The sequence below is a fragment of the Raphanus sativus genome, chromosome 8 (genome assembly GCF_000801105.2).
Source record: "Raphanus sativus cultivar WK10039 chromosome 8, ASM80110v3, whole genome shotgun sequence".
Lineage (NCBI taxonomy): Eukaryota > Viridiplantae > Streptophyta > Magnoliopsida > Brassicales > Brassicaceae > Raphanus > Raphanus sativus.
In genome coordinates, this window is record NC_079518.1 from 25861203 (window position 1) to 25880174 (window position 18972).

Consider the following 18972-nt stretch of genomic DNA (forward strand, 5'->3'; position numbering starts at 1 on the left):
CAATGGCCTCAGTGTCACATCGTACCAATGATCATTAGACACGTCACGATAATGCTCCGTTTCACGCTTCTCTCTGATGTTAACGACTCTGTCTTCGACCTTATTATGCTACCTGTACGTCTCTGATCCAATCTGGCTTCGCGAGCACGTAACCGAACAATTAGGGATTCGATTGAATATCAAATCTGTTTATATGCATTGATTTCAGATTTTGAATTCATTAGTATATATGAATGAATGGTTTGCATCAGTTTTATGTCTTGTTTATGATATATGCTTTAGAATTTGATAAGTGTAATGTTCTTTCTTAAAATGTATTTGGTGAAGGGAGGACTACCCCTGGGGGAGAGACTCTTAAGGACTGTAAACCTTTAGAGAGTATTATGGTAAAGAAACAAGACACTGATGGACGACTTAATCTGCTATCTGCTGTGCTCCTGCGTTGGCGCTTGTTACTTGGGGTCTACTAGAGGGTAAAAAAGTATGTATGCAATGATCAGTATCCAATAACTTTTCTTTGTTATCCGGTTTTTGTAGAGAAGCTAGGAGCGACGTGTGGAACAGCTGTTGAGTCAAGAGTGGAAGTAGATGGGGGGATAGTGACGAGTAGAGGACCTGGAACCACCATGGAGTTCTCTGTCACGCTTGTGGAGCAGCTATTTGGGAAAGAGAAAGCTGCTGAGGTCTCTGCACCCTTGGTATGTCTCTTGTCCCTCATTATTCTATCAAACATCACTTTAAGTTCACATATTGGGGAATGCCAGATCTTAGCTACCATTTTTATTGTTGCGAAGATTAGTCCAAAGAGTGATAGTTTAAGTAGCTGTTTATAATTTGATGTTCTTTTAATACCATTCCTGAGAGATTACATGCAACTGAAAGATATAGGATACATGAACTTCTCTGTGACAAAAAAAACATTAACTTCTTATTTGCACAAGGAAAAAACTATTCTCTGGTAGCATAGTCGTTGTTCCATGGTATCCTCTTATACTTTCTTCTTTCTGTTTTGACATCAGGTGATGCGGCCGAACCCCGGTGATTAGTACACCATTACCGAGCTTAACCAAATGAGCTGGTCGTTTGACTGCACCCCACAGGTAACTTTCAATAGCCGATAGTCACTTGGTTGTCACCCTTATCATTTACAAAAGAGTTTAGTTTTATTAAGCTATCAGTTTTCTATATGATGAGTATCAAAACGAAAAAAGTTGACGGGCATAAGTGCTCACACTTTTTGTAATGAATGCATGTACTCAGACTCATTGGTTTTCATTTTCAGATTCTTGTACCCATTGCAGGATGGCTCGGAGGAAATGGAAGCTGTTGCTATTATTGAAATCCTGAGGCGGGCAAAAGCAAATGTTGTAGTTGCTGTGCTTGGTAACAACTTGGAAGTGGTAGCATCTCGTAAAGTCAAGCTTATTGCAGATGTGCTTCTTGACGAGGCTGAAAAGAATTCATACGATCTGATTGTGTTTCCTGTGAGTGCTAACTTCTTCAAATGCCGAAAGAATATAATGTCAAACAACATGATGAACATATTTTAATTCACCAGGGTGGTCTCGGTGGTGCTGAAGGATTTGCAAGTTCAGAGTGTAAGCCCAACATCATCCACTAAGCTCAATCCAGATGGAACGGTGAAGAAGCGTAGAGTGAGATTGGTTGCAAAGGGTTATAACCAGGAAGAAGGACTAGATTATTTGGAAACTTTTAGTCCGGTTGTCAGAACTGCCACCATCAGATTGCTGCTGAATATAGTTCTTGCAAGAGGCTGGTCTGTTAAGCAATTTGATGTCTCCAGTGCATTCTTACATGGGGACTTGGTGGAACCTGTATACATGTATCAGCCTGACGGTTTTGTTGATGAAACACGACCAACTCATGTTTGCAAACTGACGAAAGCCCTGTATGGACTTAAGCAGGCACCAAGGGCCTGGTTTGATACCTTTAGCAGCTTCCTCATTGACTTCGGCTTCAGTTGCAGTCGGTATGATCCCTCACTCTTCACCTACTATAAAGATAAGAAGAATCTGGTGCTTCTGCTATATGTAGATGACATCCTGTTAACGGGAAGTGATGATAAGCTCCTCTCTGAACTCATTCAACCTCTGAACACTCGCTTTGCTATGAAGGATATGGGGAGGCCTAGCAAATTCCTTGGGATTGAAATGCAGCCCTACGACGATGGAGTGTTTCTTCAGCAACAAGAATATGCTCTCGACATCTTACATCAAGCTATGATGTCTGATTGCAACCATATGCCAACCCCTTTGCCTACTCGCATTGAAGATACTCCATCTCCTCTGTTCCCAGAACCAACCTATTATAGAAGTCTAGCTGGCAAGCTTCAATACCTTACTATCACTAGACCGGACCTGCAATATGCAGTCAATGTGATTTGCCAGCGGATGCATGCACCTACCCTCTCCGACTTTGCTCTCCTCAAAAGAATATTGAGGTATATCAAAGGTACAGTGAACTATGGTCTTCACATCAAGAGAGATACAGGTCTTGTGTTGTCAGCATTCTGTGACAGTGATTGGGCAGGTTGCAAGACTTCTAGGCGTTCAAGCACTGGTTTCTGCACGCTGCTTGGACCTAACCTCATCTCCTGGTCAGCCAAGCGCCAGCCAACTGTCTCGAGATCTTCTACTGAGGCTGAGTACCGAGCTCTGAGCTCAACGTCACAGGAGATCACCTGGTTGTCTCATCTTCTTCACGATCTGCAGCTCCCTCAAACCCAAGCAATGAAGCTGTTCTGTGACAACCTTTCTGCAGTGTACCTGAGTACAAACCTGGATCTCCACTCAAGATCGAAGCATTTCGATACAGATTACCACTACATCAGGGAGCAGGTAGCACTGGGGAATGTTGAGACTCATCATATTCCAGCAGAGAAGCAGCTTGCAGACATCTTTACCAAGTCTTTGGCCAGACGACCTTACACTGAACTGCGCGGCAAACTTGGAGTTGGTGTTTTCCCCACCTCAAGTTTGAGGGGGAATGTAAGCCCAACATCATCCGAGGCCCAACTGCAGAAGACGAAAGCCCAAGCCTCAGTTGCTGTTCAACGGTCGTCTTCCTCCTCAAAAGTAGAAAGACAAAAGAGGAGTACGGAAGCAGAGACGTTGAACCTCCTCAACAGATTTGATCCTCTACAATCAATCACAGCAGGATGACAAACCTTTACAGCTGTGAATCTTATCTCTTTGTATTCAATCTAGATTGTTCTCAAGCCCCTTTATAAGAGCATTGTAAACCCTCTGTTATGGTGATCGAAAATACATTTTGAAAGCTAAAAACTTATCTCTTTTCTTACATCGCACACAGAGAGGCTAGTGAATATGTTAAAGAAACAGGCAGAATCAAATAAACCATATGGAACAATTTGTGCCTCTCCTGCTCTTGTCTTCGAGCCACATGGTTTACTCAAGGTAACAAAAATAAATCAGAGTAGCATACACATCGTTAGCTAATAGTAGACACTCAGATGCATAGGATATTACTACTTTACTTCAATTTTATGGATGTTTGTATAGGGTAGGTAAGAAGGCGACAGCTTTTCCAGCAATGTGCAACAAACTGTCTGACCAGAGTCACATCGAGCATAGAGTGTTGGTCGACGGTAATCTCATAACGAGCAGGGGTCCAGGAACCTCGTTGGAGTTTGCACTCGCAATTGTAGAGAAGTTTTATGGACGCGAGAAAGGACTTGAGCTCGCAAAGGCAACACTTGTGTAAACTCAAGGAGGTGAATGTCTTAGGGAAGAGTAACTTTAACAAGAAAAAGGCTTTAGTACAAGCTATCAATGAGTGGACCCTTTGTGCTGAATGTGATGCTTGATAATGTTTTATAAAATAAAATAGGTTACTCTGTTATATTTAAATCACAAAACAAATTCAAACAAACTAGGTAGTGATCCGCACCTTGTGCCGGATGAAATGTTTGTAAATTAATTGGTAAATATAACAAAAACTTATTTTCCATCATTATAAAGCAATATAAATGATGATTCATGTTACTAAGAATATTGTATGAAGAATATTGATATTTTTATTTACATTAAGGATCCACAACACCAACCAAAACTCCACATAAATCTGATTGATATTTTTAAACATTATAATATGATTAAATACACTTTAAAATATGACTACCTAAACATACGATGCAAAAACTTAACCAATAAATGGTCATCTTAAAAGATATTTTTTTTCCAGTATTCTCTAACGTATGCTCAATTTACATATTTTTATATTAAATTAATATAGGCTATGTTTCTTTGAAATATGTTTTTGAATTATCTTATGATAGAAAATATGTTAAACTGATTAACTAAATTTTTTAGCATAAAATTTGTTACCCTATATTAATAATTTTACTAAATATGTAGGAACAATAAGATTGAAACTGAATAATAATGAATATGTAGGAAAATGACTTTTGAATAGGTTAATGGCCATCTTATAAACTTTTGGCAGCAACTTATTGTTTCTAAAAACGTACAATTTTCATTTTTATTTTTATAATAAACTTGAAAGGTTTTAGATAAAAAATGAATTAAGAAAACCAATTTGTAATATAAAATAATTATAAGCATAGGAGATAATAATGCTAAATAAAAGAATTGATTAAAATGGATATGCAAAGCTTATTATATAGTGAAAATTAGGTTTAAGATTCATGAGAAATATATTAAAATTGTCACAATCAAATTCTTTAAGTAAATGAATAGAAAATAAATACATAAAATTATTTAGAATTCTATATTAGGAAACACTAATGAATAAATGTTACTTTCCTTAATTTTTGATAAATATGTATGTTGAATAAGATATTGTTTAAATCTATCTTATCTATCTTATTAAAACAGAAACATTATAACTTCTTCTAGGTGGATTTTTAAGTTGGACATCATATTATTATTCTTAGTCTAACTTTTCTTTAAATATCTCCTTAAAAAGTTTAATATCAACCATCTATCATTTAACTCCACTATAAGATCTATGTCTTACATTATATACATCTATTAAACAAAATATCTATTCTTTTCGTTAGAATATACTCACATTATCATATTTATATTATATCAGAGTACAAATATAACACTCCCTCTTTTTTATTATAGTCAAATGAATACAATAAATGTCTCCAATATAAATATTACACGAGTCTGAATTCTTCAAAATATAAATATAAATAGATAGAAATAAAAATAAATATTACACATTTTATTAAAAATATAAATATTATTACACGAGAGGTTGACAAAAAAATACAACTATTACACGAATCTTTTAGCCTGTTATTATACAATTTTGACTATCTTGGTCTGGTTATCTTCTAAACCAATTGATTCAACTAACCAAATAACTTAAGAACACGTTTCCTCCCATCATCAAACTATAATTATCTTAAACACAAAACCCCTTTTAGTTAAAAAAATAATTATTTGGCATCTAATACTGATGAATCTGAAATTTTAAATAGCTTAATACAGAACTTTTGAAACTCAATACTAAAGATATCAGAATATATTTTCTTTGATGCTCAAATAATCGAGGTTTGTTTTGAATATACACTAAATAGAATATACTAACGTATATTCTTATTTCAATAACAGAAACATCAATTTATACTTTAAAAAATCGATTATTGGAAAACCTCTTCACCAAGTTGAGTCTACTATGCCTAAAATCTCGGTTACAATCAAATATTCACAATCAAATTGACAGGTTTGAAAAATCATGAATATGGAAAACCCTCTTCTCCAAATTTATTCTACTATACTTAAAAACTCGGTGTCAAGATATTTTGTATTTATTATATCTAACTTAATAGGTTATAAAATATTCATTTCCTCCCAATAAAATGTGTGTATGAGTACTTGCTTTCGTATTCTTCATTGGGCATTTACAAAACATTCAGAAAAACTCTTAAAAAGCACAATGTCAAAACCAAATAGTATTGGTTGATATTTTTTTTTGAAACTCAATAGTATTGGTTGATATTATATTAGTGTTTTCACCATACATTATATTTTTAATACACCAATAAAAACTATTAATAAAAAAAACAGTTTTAACATTGTTCTTAAACAATACGTTTTGGACAAACTCGAAATTATATAAAACCACACATTATGTGAAAAGTACAAACTCCAAATTGTATTAACTATTATAAAATATATGTTATGTGTTAAAAATAAAAAATAAAATCTGCGCGGTCGCGCGGGTCATGATCTAGTTAAAACAGAAACATTCTATTGGACCTAACATTTATTTTGTAAGTTTTTAAATTAAATACACTTTTATACTTTATAGTTAAATCTACGTTAAATCACTAATGTTCTTTTCTTTATACTACTATCTATTTTTCCAAACAATATACTTTATTCTTTACACTACTATCAATGTTTCCAAACAATATATTTTATATACTACTATCAATGTTTCCAAACAATACAATAATTAATCTTAGTTATTTTATATCCATCATTTTCTCTTTAAAATTTTGTAGAAACGTCATAATTTCATAAATTGCAAAATAATGAACTTTAAAATTTGGATTATAAGATTACAAATTATGAAACTATTACAATTTAAATCAAATTAGATTACATATCGGTCATCCATCAGTTCAATCAATTAGTCTCGGGTTTTAGTGATTTTTTAATATGAATATTTTAAAAACCTAAATTGAATTTTTAGATCTCCGGATTAACCGGTATAATCACAATCAGGTTGAATTAAAAACACTGATTTAAATACAAAAATATTTTAAATACACTCTTTAAAAGTTACCAAAATATTTGTTGAGTTATTAGTGAAATTTTTCATCATAAAATATTCCGCGCTTCCAAAGCGCGGGTCAAGATCTAGTCATTGTTAATTGAGATGATTTTGATTGAAACTGAAAATGAGATGATTTTGCAGTGTAACATGTCTTTTTTAGAACCTAACTGAACATCAATGATAGTTTCAATTAAAATTGTTAATTGGTTAAAATATAATACATCAATTATTTAGTTACCATATATTTTTTATTTCCATATCTATTTCAAAACCTATAGCACATAATGTATGGTAATAGGAATGAGATAGTTACCATAACTTAATTAAATTTAATATATAATTATAATTATTATGATTTATGAAAAAGGTTGAAATAAGTTATATTTAAATTATAGCAATAAGCAAACGATTATGGTTAACCATTTTAAATAAGAATAATATTTTTCAGTTATTACTATAAGTTTATTAAATTTAATACAAACTATTGATTAATATAATTAAATATATTTGAAGTTTATAAATTACTAAAAGAATATTTTGGTACTGTTTTATTTTAAACTCAGTTATTGCTGTAATTGTATTAAATATATTTAATTTTGTTGATTACCAAAAATATATTTGATACTGTTTTGTTTCAATAAATTCAAAATAAGAATAAAAACATGAACTAAGGAGAATAAAAACAAAAGGACGGACAATAATATTTTTGCACTATTTTTGCACAAAGCTCAACAACTTCTTCATCATCATCAGCTTTCTTACAGAAACCTAAGTGTTTGAGTTTCTCTACTTTGGAAAGGACCATAGGTTGAGCTGAAGTGAAAATGGTTTCTTAACCATTCTCGCTTGAGAGAACCCTCTTCTTCCCAAACCACCAAAATGGCAAGAGAGTGAAAGAACCACCAAAATTTGAAGAACTTTATTCATTTTGAAATTCAAGAAAACTTTGAGTTGAGAGAGCGAGCAAGACTGCCTCCTCATATAGCTTAATTGAGTTTGAATTAGGTAAAATACATACCATAAATGTACAAGATTGTGAAAATAAAGTGAAAACATTTTGAAGATTCTATATGGCAATATAATCTTGTGGGATCTCTGTTATTTGACTGTATGGGGGATCTCTGTTATTTGACTTGTGCAGAGGAGAGGAGAGGAGACGTATGCTTTTCTTGTGTGTCTTCTTTCACCGTAAATGTACTAAATAGTGAAAATAAGGTGAAAACGTTTTTAAGATTCTATATGGTAATCAAATCTTGAAAGTATGGGGGATCTCTGTTCTCTGACTTTGTAGCAGAAAAGAGGAGAAGAGACGTATTCTTTTCTTGTGTGTCTCATTTCACCGTACATAAAAATTCATGATGAGTACATTATATAATTGTTTATATATGAGGTTTTATGTCATTGTTTTTCTTTTGAAGATATACTGAATATATAAATTTATCTTCCAAATTATTTGTATGTATATTCATAAATTTTCTTATTGGTTTTGAATTTTTCTACTAAGTATACTAAAATTAGACAATAATCAATATATGTACTTTACAAAACTACAGATCAATATATATATATATATATATATATATATATACAGAACTTACATTTTCTCCCAAAATTCTTTATTCAATATATATATATATATATATATATATATATATATATAGGGTTCAATTTCAATATTGAATTGTTTTTTAATCTATTAGTACTTCAGTATTTTTAAATCTTGATTTAGAGACAATGTTTGAATGTTTGAGCAGCGATGAGTTTGCGGCTCTTTTTCTCTTGTGATTTATTAGTTTATTTTCTTATGTAACTTGACGTGAATCCCGTTTGATCTTGGATCAGCCTTTTTTCTCAGATACGAGAAACTGATGCAACTCAAACATGTTCAATCTTCGGTTCTGATAAGAGGTTTAGTTCTGTAGCTCAATATTTTTAGCTTCAATAATGTAATGAAAACTTTCTATAATCAATGGATGCCTTTTATACCTTTTTTATAATAAAATGTTTTAAGTAATTTTTGTATATTTCTTCTGGATATGTGTGTATTTCGTTTAGGCAGATCTCAGTCATCTTCAGTTGCAAATCGTTTCTCATCTATAATGGTGTCTCCCGCATCTTCAGTTACCAGAAACTCGAACTTGTTGACCACTGTAAACATAGGGACAACAAGTTCAGGTGTTAACAGTTGGATCAAGCTTCAACTAGCTTGGGAAGCAAGCTACCTAATCCTAGTGTGTTTTGGTTATCTATGAGGATTAGGAAAAAAACTGTTTGTGATAAGTCTAATGAATTTAGGAGATTTGTGTTGCTATATAAGGATATGCTGAAATGTAGCATAACTTAGAGATTTGAGAGTTTAAGGTCTTTGAGTTAGTTTTCCTTAAGAAGTGATTAATAAGAAGTGATTAATAAGAAGAGGTTCTTATTTGAGTTTATAATCTGAGTTTGTGAGATACTAAATCGTGTGACCTGAGAACTTTATTAACTTCCCATTGTAATCCTCGGTCTTTACAAAACCGATCCTCACCTCACAGAGAACAAAAAACTGTTACATTGGTGAAAACAAAGCATAAAAATACAAAACATAAACACGCGTCTCTTTTTATATTCTGAGGGAGATAGTAACTGTTGTAGGAACTGGAATGGGTAGAGCATGGTCGCAGCTAAAAATTTAAGAAATAGTTGTAGATGCTAAAACACACACTAAATATTCGAGAGTATTTGTATTTGTGTTCTATGGATTTTGTGCCCTATTTTTTTTTGTTTACAAAACAAAATTAGAGAACAAAACTAGAGAAAAAAAAATTAGGGCACAAAATCCCTAGAACACAATGACGTAAACATATCTGAGTTGACGAGAATGAACTGTATTGATGAATATTGGATTACAAAATCAATTAGGTGTTTTGCCCTCACATACGAGTAATACTCATTTAACAATTACTAATTCAAAGACTACCATAATAAATTATTTTTATGCTTTCAGAAGTCTTAAACCAAAGTATCAAATTATATAGATATATATATATATATATATATATATATGATAAATTTATTCATCAAAATATATATATACATTACTACGTTAAACTTTTTGAAAAATCACAAATATTTTAAATACCTTTTTATACACCATATTCATTATCTCATAAAAAATATTTGAAATCACTCGATATTCTCTTTTCTACTATATAAACTAAGAATTTTATTAATTTCTATATATATATATATATATATATATATTTAACTATGTGTTTTTACAAAAAAAAAAAACTAAGAAAACACATAGTTTTTTTTCTCTTTACAAAAAACTATGTGTTTTTAATTTTAAACTTTTTATGATTAAAACATATTTTCTGATCGATAACATTATATTATATATAGAAATGATTTTTATTTAAAATACATTAAAATATACTATTTTCGGATAATAACACAACATATTTTCTATTTTTCCATAATTTTTATTATATCAGCTTTTAATGAATCATTTGACTGATAAATTTAAAATTTCGTTTTAATTTATTCATCAAGGATAATAATGATTTTGTTACTCTAACTTTCAACGCGAAAATTTGAATACAAAAGTCACTTCACAAAGTTACAAATTAAGCTAAACAATATATCTATTTACTAAGTTTGAAATAGTTAAATTATTTAAAGCAATGACTCAGCAAAAAGCTAATAATAAATCGGTGACTTAACTAAACCTAATTAAAATATGACAAATAGGTAAAATCAACTAAAATCATGAAGAAAATGATAAATAATCAAAATTTAGCTATAATATAATTGAAATATGACAAATAATCAAAACTAACTAAAAACATGAAGAACATGATAAATAAACAAACTTAGCTAAAACCTTATTAAAAGATGACAAATAAACAAAACTAACTAAAATTATGAAGAACATGACAAATAAACAAAACTTAGCTAAAACCTAATTAAAACATGACAAACATTAATATCATAAAATTAATAGTATATTTTCCAGTGATGTTTTAACTTTAATCATGTAATAATATGTATTTGGATTAATATTTTCCAATAAGAACTATCTATCTATGTATATAAAGTAGACTTTTACCTTTTCTTATGACATGTGAAAGAGGAGGTTTTGCTGACTTGTGTCTTTTTTTTTCTTTTTACATTTTAGATCATTTTTCCTTTGGATTACTACAATTTAGTTCATCACTTTCCAATTATGAATTATCTAATCCTTCTAACACTAATCATCATCATTTTTAGTTTGATAATCTATTTTATTGGTCAAAAATGTAAAATATCATGCTATCTATGAGTGGACCTTTGTGCTGAATGTGATACTTGATAATGTTTTATAAAATAAAATAGGTTACTCTTTTATAATCACAAATCAAATAGAAACAAATTGAATTATAGCTGCAGAAAATGTTGTTATTAACCTAGCTTTTTGTTCTGTAACATCTATACCACAAGATGAAGAACCCAAGAACTCTGTAACCAACAATGAAACTTGCCATGATTCCAAGATTGCTCCATTTCTGAGACTCCTCCAGGTCTTGTTCCTTTAAGAGCACGTCTCCTCTGTACTCATTGATCATCAGACATTCGAATGGATACTTGAAGAGGCTAAGATAATGCATGAACTCCCAGTAAACCGGGATCCTGTCCTTTGCAATGAAATAACCAGAGAAGAGGAAGAAAGATCCCATGAGACCGGAGATCACTGATGTCCCCATGATGAAGTTTGGGACAAGAGCACTGAAACATGCAACAAAGGAGTTTGACATGAGAAGAACAATCCATATCACCAACGAGAAGTAAAGGAACCCGTCTAGCTCTCTTCTAAGACCGACCAGCCAGTAAACCGGTGTAGCGAAGAGCATGCTTATGATCAACAGGAAGGGTATGAAGATGAGTGTATCTGCTAAAACATAAGACAAAACTCTGTAAGCTCTTCTCGATGTCTCTCTCATCAGGATCCTCCTGTCTTGCAAGAATATTGGAAGTCCCTCTGTTGTGGAAGAGAGTAAGAAAGTGAGGGTAAAGGCGAAAAACCCGGTCCGCAGGACTCTCCCTTCTTGCTTGTGATCTCCAACGTTCAGGTAAATGGATCCGAGTATTAGACCGGCTATGGAGGCTTGCAAAGCTCTGGTTGTGAACAGCTGCTTGGTTCTGAAGATGTTCTTGCATGATCTTTGCCCAAGTATCTGCACTTCCTCTAACACCGAGTTGCTGTGAGAGTCAGATTGATGAAACTCTCTTCCTGCGTTAGTACTCTTCCATGTTTTGCCATGACCGTAACACGAGATCTCTCTGCAGCTCTGTGTCATGACCGGTTCAAGGGTCCCCGCAATATCAATAGCGTACTCCAAGACATTCACACGGCGAGGAATCTGGTGACCAGAGAACTTGATCTTCTGATAAAGACTATTAACCGATCCGTTCTGAACAACCAGTCCACTAGAGAGCAACACTATCCGGTTTATCTGCTCGAGAATGCGAAAACCGGGCTGGTGAATCGTCAGGACAATGGTTTTGCCTTGTTTGACGGTCATATCTTTGAGAAGCATCACAACTTGAAGAGCAGAAGCTGAGTCCAAACCAGAGGTTGGCTCGTCAATCAATATAACATTAGGGTCATGAACAAGCTCAACTCCAATAGAAACCCTTCTTCTCTCCCCTCCAGAGATCCCGGATCTTGATCCTTCCCCGATCCTCGAACCCGCGACATGTTCAAGACCGAGTTCTTCCATCAGCTTATTCACCTTGGCGACCGCCTCTTTCCTGTTCGTCTTCAGCCTCAGGAGTGCGCTGTACGTCAGCGTTTCTTGCACCGTAAGAAACGGAAACAGAGCATCTTCTTGTGGTACAAACCCTGAAACCCTCCTGTACTCAGGACCATCCATAGGCCTCCCATTGACAAGCACTTGCCCTGAGACTTTCCCCTGAGATACCTTCCCAGCTAGTATCTCTAGTAACGTTGTCTTCCCAGCTCCACTTGGACCCGCGATGGCAGTGATCTCTCCGGACCTTGCGTCACAAGAAACATCTTTCAAGATAACCTTCTCTTCTTTTTCACTCAACAAGCCACATAAGTTTGAAAACTTTGAAGTGTTTCCACCTATTCTATATGATAGATTCTTGGTTTCTAGTCTATAAGAGATTTTCCGGTTACCGGAAACGGGAGCTTTCACCGGTAACTCCATCTAAGAAAGAAAGTGGGAGAAAGAAAGCATCAAGCTTTGAGAGATAAGAGAGGTCAAAAAAAATTGAGCAAGGAGTGTGAGATTAAGTGAAAGAATAAATGGTAGAGAAGATGAACTAACACACCAAACTTTAAGGAACCTGCTTTAGTAGTATTCAAACATTTTGAAAGCTTAAGACTTTATTAGCGTTCTCTTGTTGCCTTCCATGAAAACCTGAAAAGCATTGACTGAGACTAGAAAAAGCATAGATATTTATTATTCCAAACTTAAAATGGATTTTTGGTTCTTAAAAATATTGATATGGTTCGATAAATTCTTATGTTCATATTTTACCAAAAAAAAAATTCTTATATGTTCATAAAACGTACTGCATTTTGTATTTTAAATATCCAATAAAAGTGGTTGCCAAAAAAGTATATCTAATAATAGTATAAACATTTTGTCTTTTCCTTTAATTGGGATTTGAACTTGTGAAGAGGTAGAAGAAAATAATTAGTTTAAAAGAGATGGTTTCTTGTTTAACAAGAATTAACAAGAAAAAAGAGAGCAAAGAGATTGGTTTTTATGGAGATTCTCAATTACTGGTGAGCAGAAAACTTGACCGTAAAACGTTTGTCTTGTTGGTGAACCCTTTTTAGCTAATTTCATTCCTTTATTTTATTAAAAAGAGGGAACTTAGTTTGGTGGTTATATACCTACAAATTTAATTACGTGTTCCGTAACCTCTGATCCATCTAGAGGGTTCACTTCATATACTCGGATTAGTGAAGATAATTATGTCAATCTTTTTTTTTTTCTTCCTTAAATTTCCCTTTGATTTAAAAAAAAAATACGAAATAAACAAAGAGGTAAGTTGATTTACCCGCACAGTCGTGTGCAGTGTAATCACAATATGTGCATGTTGCAGTCTCATATACCACCACCGAACATGAACGAGATCTAGACAGTCTGCAGAGGGCCTCCACTACCTAAGATATAACCAAGTTAGTTTCTTGATTTGTCTGAGGCGTCCAAGAAACTCAGTGTTAGTTTCTGCCTCCACTACAATCCACGGAACTCAAACTAATATGGTCAGTGTTCGTCAGTTAAGCAGCACTCGTTCTGCTAAGAATTGGTTTGTTTATCATATATTTTCAGTCTTAAATAAGTATATAGTGGAACAAGAAGTAAAGGGGCAGCTCTATAAACTATTGAGTTGAAAAGGGTTAATCAAAGTCTATTGATTTCATGGCAAAAAGACCAAATCTTGATGAAAAATCGTTTCCTCGTTGGTTCTTGGCAGCTTGGATCTGATCAGCAAGTGATATATCTCCTCTTCTTCTCTCTTTCCTTATCAGCTCCAAGTCCAGTTTCTCCAGCTTGGCTGCAACTGAGACTACCCTATCCTTTTCAACAGCGATTTTACCAAGACTTGTTTTCTTCTTGTGAATCTGACAAGAACTATCAAGTTAGTTTGTCTGAGGCATCCAAGCAAATAGTTTGTTTCTTTTTACCTTTGTGAGTCTCTTGTTCAGTTTAGAGCGTGAGGCAACGGTTGCACACTCCATGTTCTGCCTTGGTTTTCTAGCCTTTCCTCCTCTTTGGTGTCTCTCTTGACGTTCTTTCTTTCTTTCCACAACTCTCCTCTTCTTCTCTGTCTTGTTTTCTTCCTTTGTTCTTGCTTTCTCTTGAGCCAATTGAAGCTTTTGCTCAGAAGAAATCTCTAGTGCTGATTTCTCGTAGCTGTCCCAATCGAGTTCCACTTCGCCACTACCTCCTCTCCTTGCAGCTTCTGCAATGCTCTCTGACCACAGTAAAGTGAACTTCTCCTTTAATCTCTTGGATCGTAACCTTTCTGCCCAAATTTGTTTCATCGAAGCTCTGATCTTCTCCTTGGTTTCATCACTGCAAAGGAGACAAACTCAGCATTTCTAATTCTACACTTATCCACTATATGTAAACGATGAAGGTACTAACCTGTGTGGTTGTTGATGCTCAGACATCTTATCCCGAACCTGAAAAAGAAGGTAAAAAGAGTTCATTCAACTTTGCCATATGGGTTCTCTCATGTCTAATCTTAACGAGTAGAAAACAGATATGAAATGAGTCTTACTTGACATCACCTTGGGGTTTCTCAAAGCTTCAATAGTTCTCTGCTTGATTCGTCTTCGAGTGTCTGTTTAAGAGGTTGATGATCAAACCAAATTCAGATGTGAAGGACAATTTAAAAAAAAAAAAACAGTCTAACCTGGAGTGTGTTTAATTCCTTTGTTCCATGGAACCTTTCCTTTATTAGCTAACCCAATCTTCCTTCTCCTTTCCTCTTCTTTCACCTTCCTATCAGATTCTGTCTCTTTCTCCGTAGCCGCCTGCATCTTTAAAAGTCCTCGCTTGCTACGAATCTCACACACATTGTACAATGAACGTCCAGTAGCAGCAGCAGATTTCAACGAATTTGATGTGCTAAAGGTGATGTGTTCTTTGAGATTCAAGTAAACTGCATTTGGGAAGCATCGAATTGGGCATTTCATCTCCATCGGTAGCCCTCTGCAAAATACACACAGTACTTTCAAATTAAAACAAAAAAATCTTCGAAATCGAACCAAAATTAGGTCTAATAAACTCAATCTGAACCCCCAAATCAAACAACAAACACTCACAAATGTAGCAACATTCCGCCACGAAAATGAACCGGAGAAAACAAAACGGCACGAAGTTTCTCCTCTTTCAGTTTGATCGCACTCCGGCGAGTCCAGTCCCATTGACGGAGAAGAAGAAGAGTGCGCAGAGCGGGAGAAACGGATAAGGGGAGCATTAATAATGGGCCGTATGGGCCTCGTCTTATTTTATCGACGTCGGCCTTTTTCTAAAAAGCCCAATCTAACCTTATAAATGTCATTCAATTCCGCCTTTTTGGTTTATTTGAAACTCTGTTTCGTGCGTTGCTCTCTCTCTCTCTCTGTCTCGCTCGACTAGGGTTAAGGATTTTAAGATCTTCTACACAAAAATCTTCGATTCATGGACATGTTGAAGAAGCGAAGACTCGATGTGAACGGCGCCGTATCGACTGGATTGACGCCACAGGACGCGAGGAAGCTAATGGAGCGATTCTCCACCGAACAGCTTCTCGACATCTTGCAAGACGCCGTCGCGCGTCACCCCGACGTTCTCGAACTTGTCAGATCGACCGCAGACGCCGATACCACTCAGAGGAAGCTCTTCATCCGCGGCCTCGCGGCGGAGACGACGACCGAAGGTCTCCGGTCGCTTTTCTCCACTTACGGAGATCTCGAAGAAGCCATCGTGATTCTCGACAAGGCGACTGCGAAATCGAAAGGGTACGGTTTCGCGACGTTCAAACACGTGGACGGAGCTCTTCTCGCTCTGAAGGAACCGTCTAAGAAGATCGATGGGCGCGTGACGGTCACGCAGCTCGCGGCGTTTCGGAATCAAGGTTCGGTTGCTGCTGCTCATGTGTCCGCGAGGAAGATCTACGTGGCGAATGTGCCGGTTGATATGCCTGCGGATAGGTTGTTGAATGTGTTTCTCGCTTACGGGGAGATTGAGGAAGGTCCTTTGGGTTTCGATAAAGTTACTGGTGAATCAAGAGGCTTTGCGTTGTTTGTGTATAAGAGTTGTGAAGGTGCTCAAGCGGCACTTGCTGATCCTACAAAGGTGGTTGATGGAACACATCTGCAGTGTAAGTTGGCTATTGAGGGTAAGAAAGGGAAGCTATTGGGCCAGGATGGTGGTTCTGGGCCTGGACGTGGTAGTATGGTGTGTCCTCCTCCTCCTGGACCTTATGTTGGTTACTCACCACAGCCGCATCACATGAACTCCACACCATGGGTTGCTAATGCTGGTCACTACAATGGTCCATATAGAATGCCGCCACCAAGTTCCATGTCTGGTGGTGATTTTCCTGTGAATGGGCACTATTGGCATTCATCAGCTTCATCATATCCTGGACAGCATCAGCCTGTTGGTTCCTCCCCAATGCCAAGAGTTCCTCTTGGAGGAATGTACCCAAACTGTCCACCAAATTACTGAGCGGTGAGATGGTTTTCCTTCTATTTGAGTTGTTCTTTTTGCTTGATATGGCTAGTGGTAGGGCTTTTTGCTAGTGAGATGGTTTTAGCATAGGTTGTTTACCTGTTTTTGCTTGTTGTGCTTAGTTTTGTTTGCTAAGGCTAATAACCAAATTGAGTTGTGAATGGATGTTTGAATCAGGTCTGTGACAAGGCGAAGATGCTTTTTGTGTGCTTAGTGGTGATAGAGTGATTGTGGACTCTTTTAATAATCTCTGGATTGATGAATGTACTGCTGCTTTGACCTCTGTCTCTCTGGACTTGAACTGAATGTGGGCCTTGGCCTCTGAATCCCTAGTTTCTCTATGAATTATTAGCCTAGGATGTCTTCTTATAATTTTTTTCTTGCATAGACAATAGTTGGCAGATTTGTTTTGTTTGCCAGATTAGTGATTTTCAATAATATTGGTTGTATGTGTCTTTTCTACCTTGTTTCCTGGTTACTCTTCCTTTACTCTTGTGGAACATTGACCCATGTCTCACTTGTGTGTGATCTTTGAGGACATTTATATGGTGAGAATCTTTTACATGACATAAATATAGTGGCACTAGAAGATTGTCTTTGTGAATTTATTTTTGACTGGTGTATTCATAAGTTAAACTCAAAAGTGTTGAACATGTGTTGCTTTAGCAGCCTGAGATACAGGAAATTGTATCCTGTCTTTCCTGATTTCTAAGCAGACTTGTGAAGTTTTAACGTTTAGTAGTGTCAAAACCGGACATGATATAATTTTCCTGAAGAGTGCATTTTACGTTGGCATTGTTTGCACACACAGAAGAAATTCTGTTTCAGATGATAACAAATCTAATTTGTCTCTTTTGTGATAAATGCCAAATGAAGAGAGTTAGTTTCCATGATCGTGTTTTGGTTCAATTTTCAGAGGTTTTTGTCATTTTTTTCTTCCTGATATATATGGCTTTGTTTGTTTGGGGAAAAATACATAATCCCAATGGTTTGTGATGTTAAGAGAATTTGGTTGATTATTCTCTGATGAAGACAAGGACTTTAATCTTATCTCTTGCTTCTTGTCCACAAACTGTTTGGCTTGTGTGTCATTATCAGGTATCATTCGGTCACACTAACTTGTGAGTTGTGACCACTTAGTCCTTTTATTTTACCCTTTATTTCATTTTTCCTTTTTATTTGGCGATTTTCTGGTGTGACGGAGGAGGTGTGACAATGAGAGTCGAAGAGCAATGGCGGAATCATTTATTTGGATCATGTAATTGAATATGTGTTGTTTATACTTTGTACGCTGTCATATTCACGTTCTAATAATATAAGCTACCCAGGCCTTTTTTCAAAAAAATAATATAAGCTAACCACGCTAAAACCAGTTTGGGGTGACTTGATGATGAATTTAAGTTTTTTAAATATTTTTTTAGGAATTGTAATTTGTTTTTGCTTAAAATCTCTACTGTTACCATTGTAAACTATGACATTCTTTGTATACTTTCTACTTTTTAACATTCGAAATCATAAGATTAGAGTTTAGTTCTAGATTTAAGTGATACCTAAGAATAGTGTAGCCAGTAACACGATGATTAGTTTTAAAAATATAAAATTTATTTACACTCTGAATAGAGATCAATCTTTGAATACATACAAATTATACTTCTGATTAATTTGGAATAATCATGTTTCCACAAGGTTTCAAATTAAAATATTCACACTCTTACATATCTATACTATTAGAGCATCTCCAAAAGACTCTCTATTTTAGAGTTTGCAAAAACTCTATATTTGAAGTTTCAAGATGTTTTTCTCCAAAAGCAAAACTTCAAACTTAACTTCAAAACTATTTGTATTTTACTCTATGGTCCTTGTATTTATCATAATTAATGTAAATCCATATTTTTTTAATAAATAACTAACACATATATAAAAATATTACAGAAATATTAATTAATAA

General features: G+C 34.8%; 4 protein-coding genes across 7 annotated transcripts; 2 read left to right on the forward strand and 2 right to left on the reverse strand.

The window, feature by feature from the left end:
• Positions 1-140: 140 nt before the first annotated feature.
• Positions 141-3275, forward strand: LOC108820431 (protein DJ-1 homolog B-like). 2 transcript variants are annotated; one of them, XM_056991845.1, is made up of 4 exons: positions 141-698; positions 1020-1100; positions 1302-1484; positions 1559-3275. In XM_056991845.1, exon 4 carries the CDS (start codon positions 1842-1844, stop codon positions 3180-3182), a length of 1341 nt encoding a protein of 446 aa, XP_056847825.1. In that variant the 5' UTR covers positions 141-698; positions 1020-1100; positions 1302-1484; positions 1559-1841; the 3' UTR covers positions 3183-3275. Both variants share the same exon structure in this region, with proteins under 2 accessions (XP_056847825.1, XP_056847826.1).
• Positions 3276-11115: 7840 nt separating this feature from the next.
• On the reverse strand, positions 11116-13988 carry LOC108820942 (ABC transporter G family member 10). Of its 3 annotated transcripts, none has more exons than XM_056991963.1 (2): positions 13855-13988; positions 11116-13205 (listed from the first exon to the last, which is right to left on the reverse strand). In XM_056991963.1, exon 2 carries the CDS (start codon positions 12990-12992, stop codon positions 11226-11228), a length of 1767 nt encoding a protein of 588 aa, XP_056847943.1. In that variant the 5' UTR covers positions 12993-13205; positions 13855-13988; the 3' UTR covers positions 11116-11225. The 3 variants fall into 3 exon arrangements, with proteins under 3 accessions (XP_056847943.1, XP_056847944.1, XP_056847945.1); XM_056991964.1 differs by having other exon boundaries at positions 11116-12816; positions 13855-13967; XM_056991965.1 differs by lacking the exon at positions 13855-13988 and having other exon boundaries at positions 11116-12816; positions 12908-12996.
• An 89-nt stretch (positions 13989-14077) lies between these two features.
• Positions 14078-15786, reverse strand: LOC108820430 (uncharacterized). The gene is made up of 6 exons (XM_018593374.2): positions 15632-15786; positions 15220-15518; positions 15095-15147; positions 14949-14986; positions 14486-14876; positions 14078-14422 (listed from the first exon to the last, which is right to left on the reverse strand). The coding sequence occupies exons 1-6, from the start codon at positions 15784-15786 to the stop codon at positions 14198-14200; spliced, it is 1161 nt and encodes a 386-aa protein (XP_018448876.2). The 3' UTR covers positions 14078-14197.
• A 121-nt stretch (positions 15787-15907) lies between these two features.
• Positions 15908-18361, forward strand: LOC108820927 (UBP1-associated protein 2C-like). The gene is made up of 2 exons (XM_018593957.2): positions 15908-17024; positions 17202-18361. The coding sequence occupies exon 1, from the start codon at positions 15990-15992 to the stop codon at positions 17019-17021; it is 1032 nt and encodes a 343-aa protein (XP_018449459.1). The 5' UTR covers positions 15908-15989; the 3' UTR covers positions 17022-17024; positions 17202-18361.
• Positions 18362-18972: the final 611 nt, after the last annotated feature.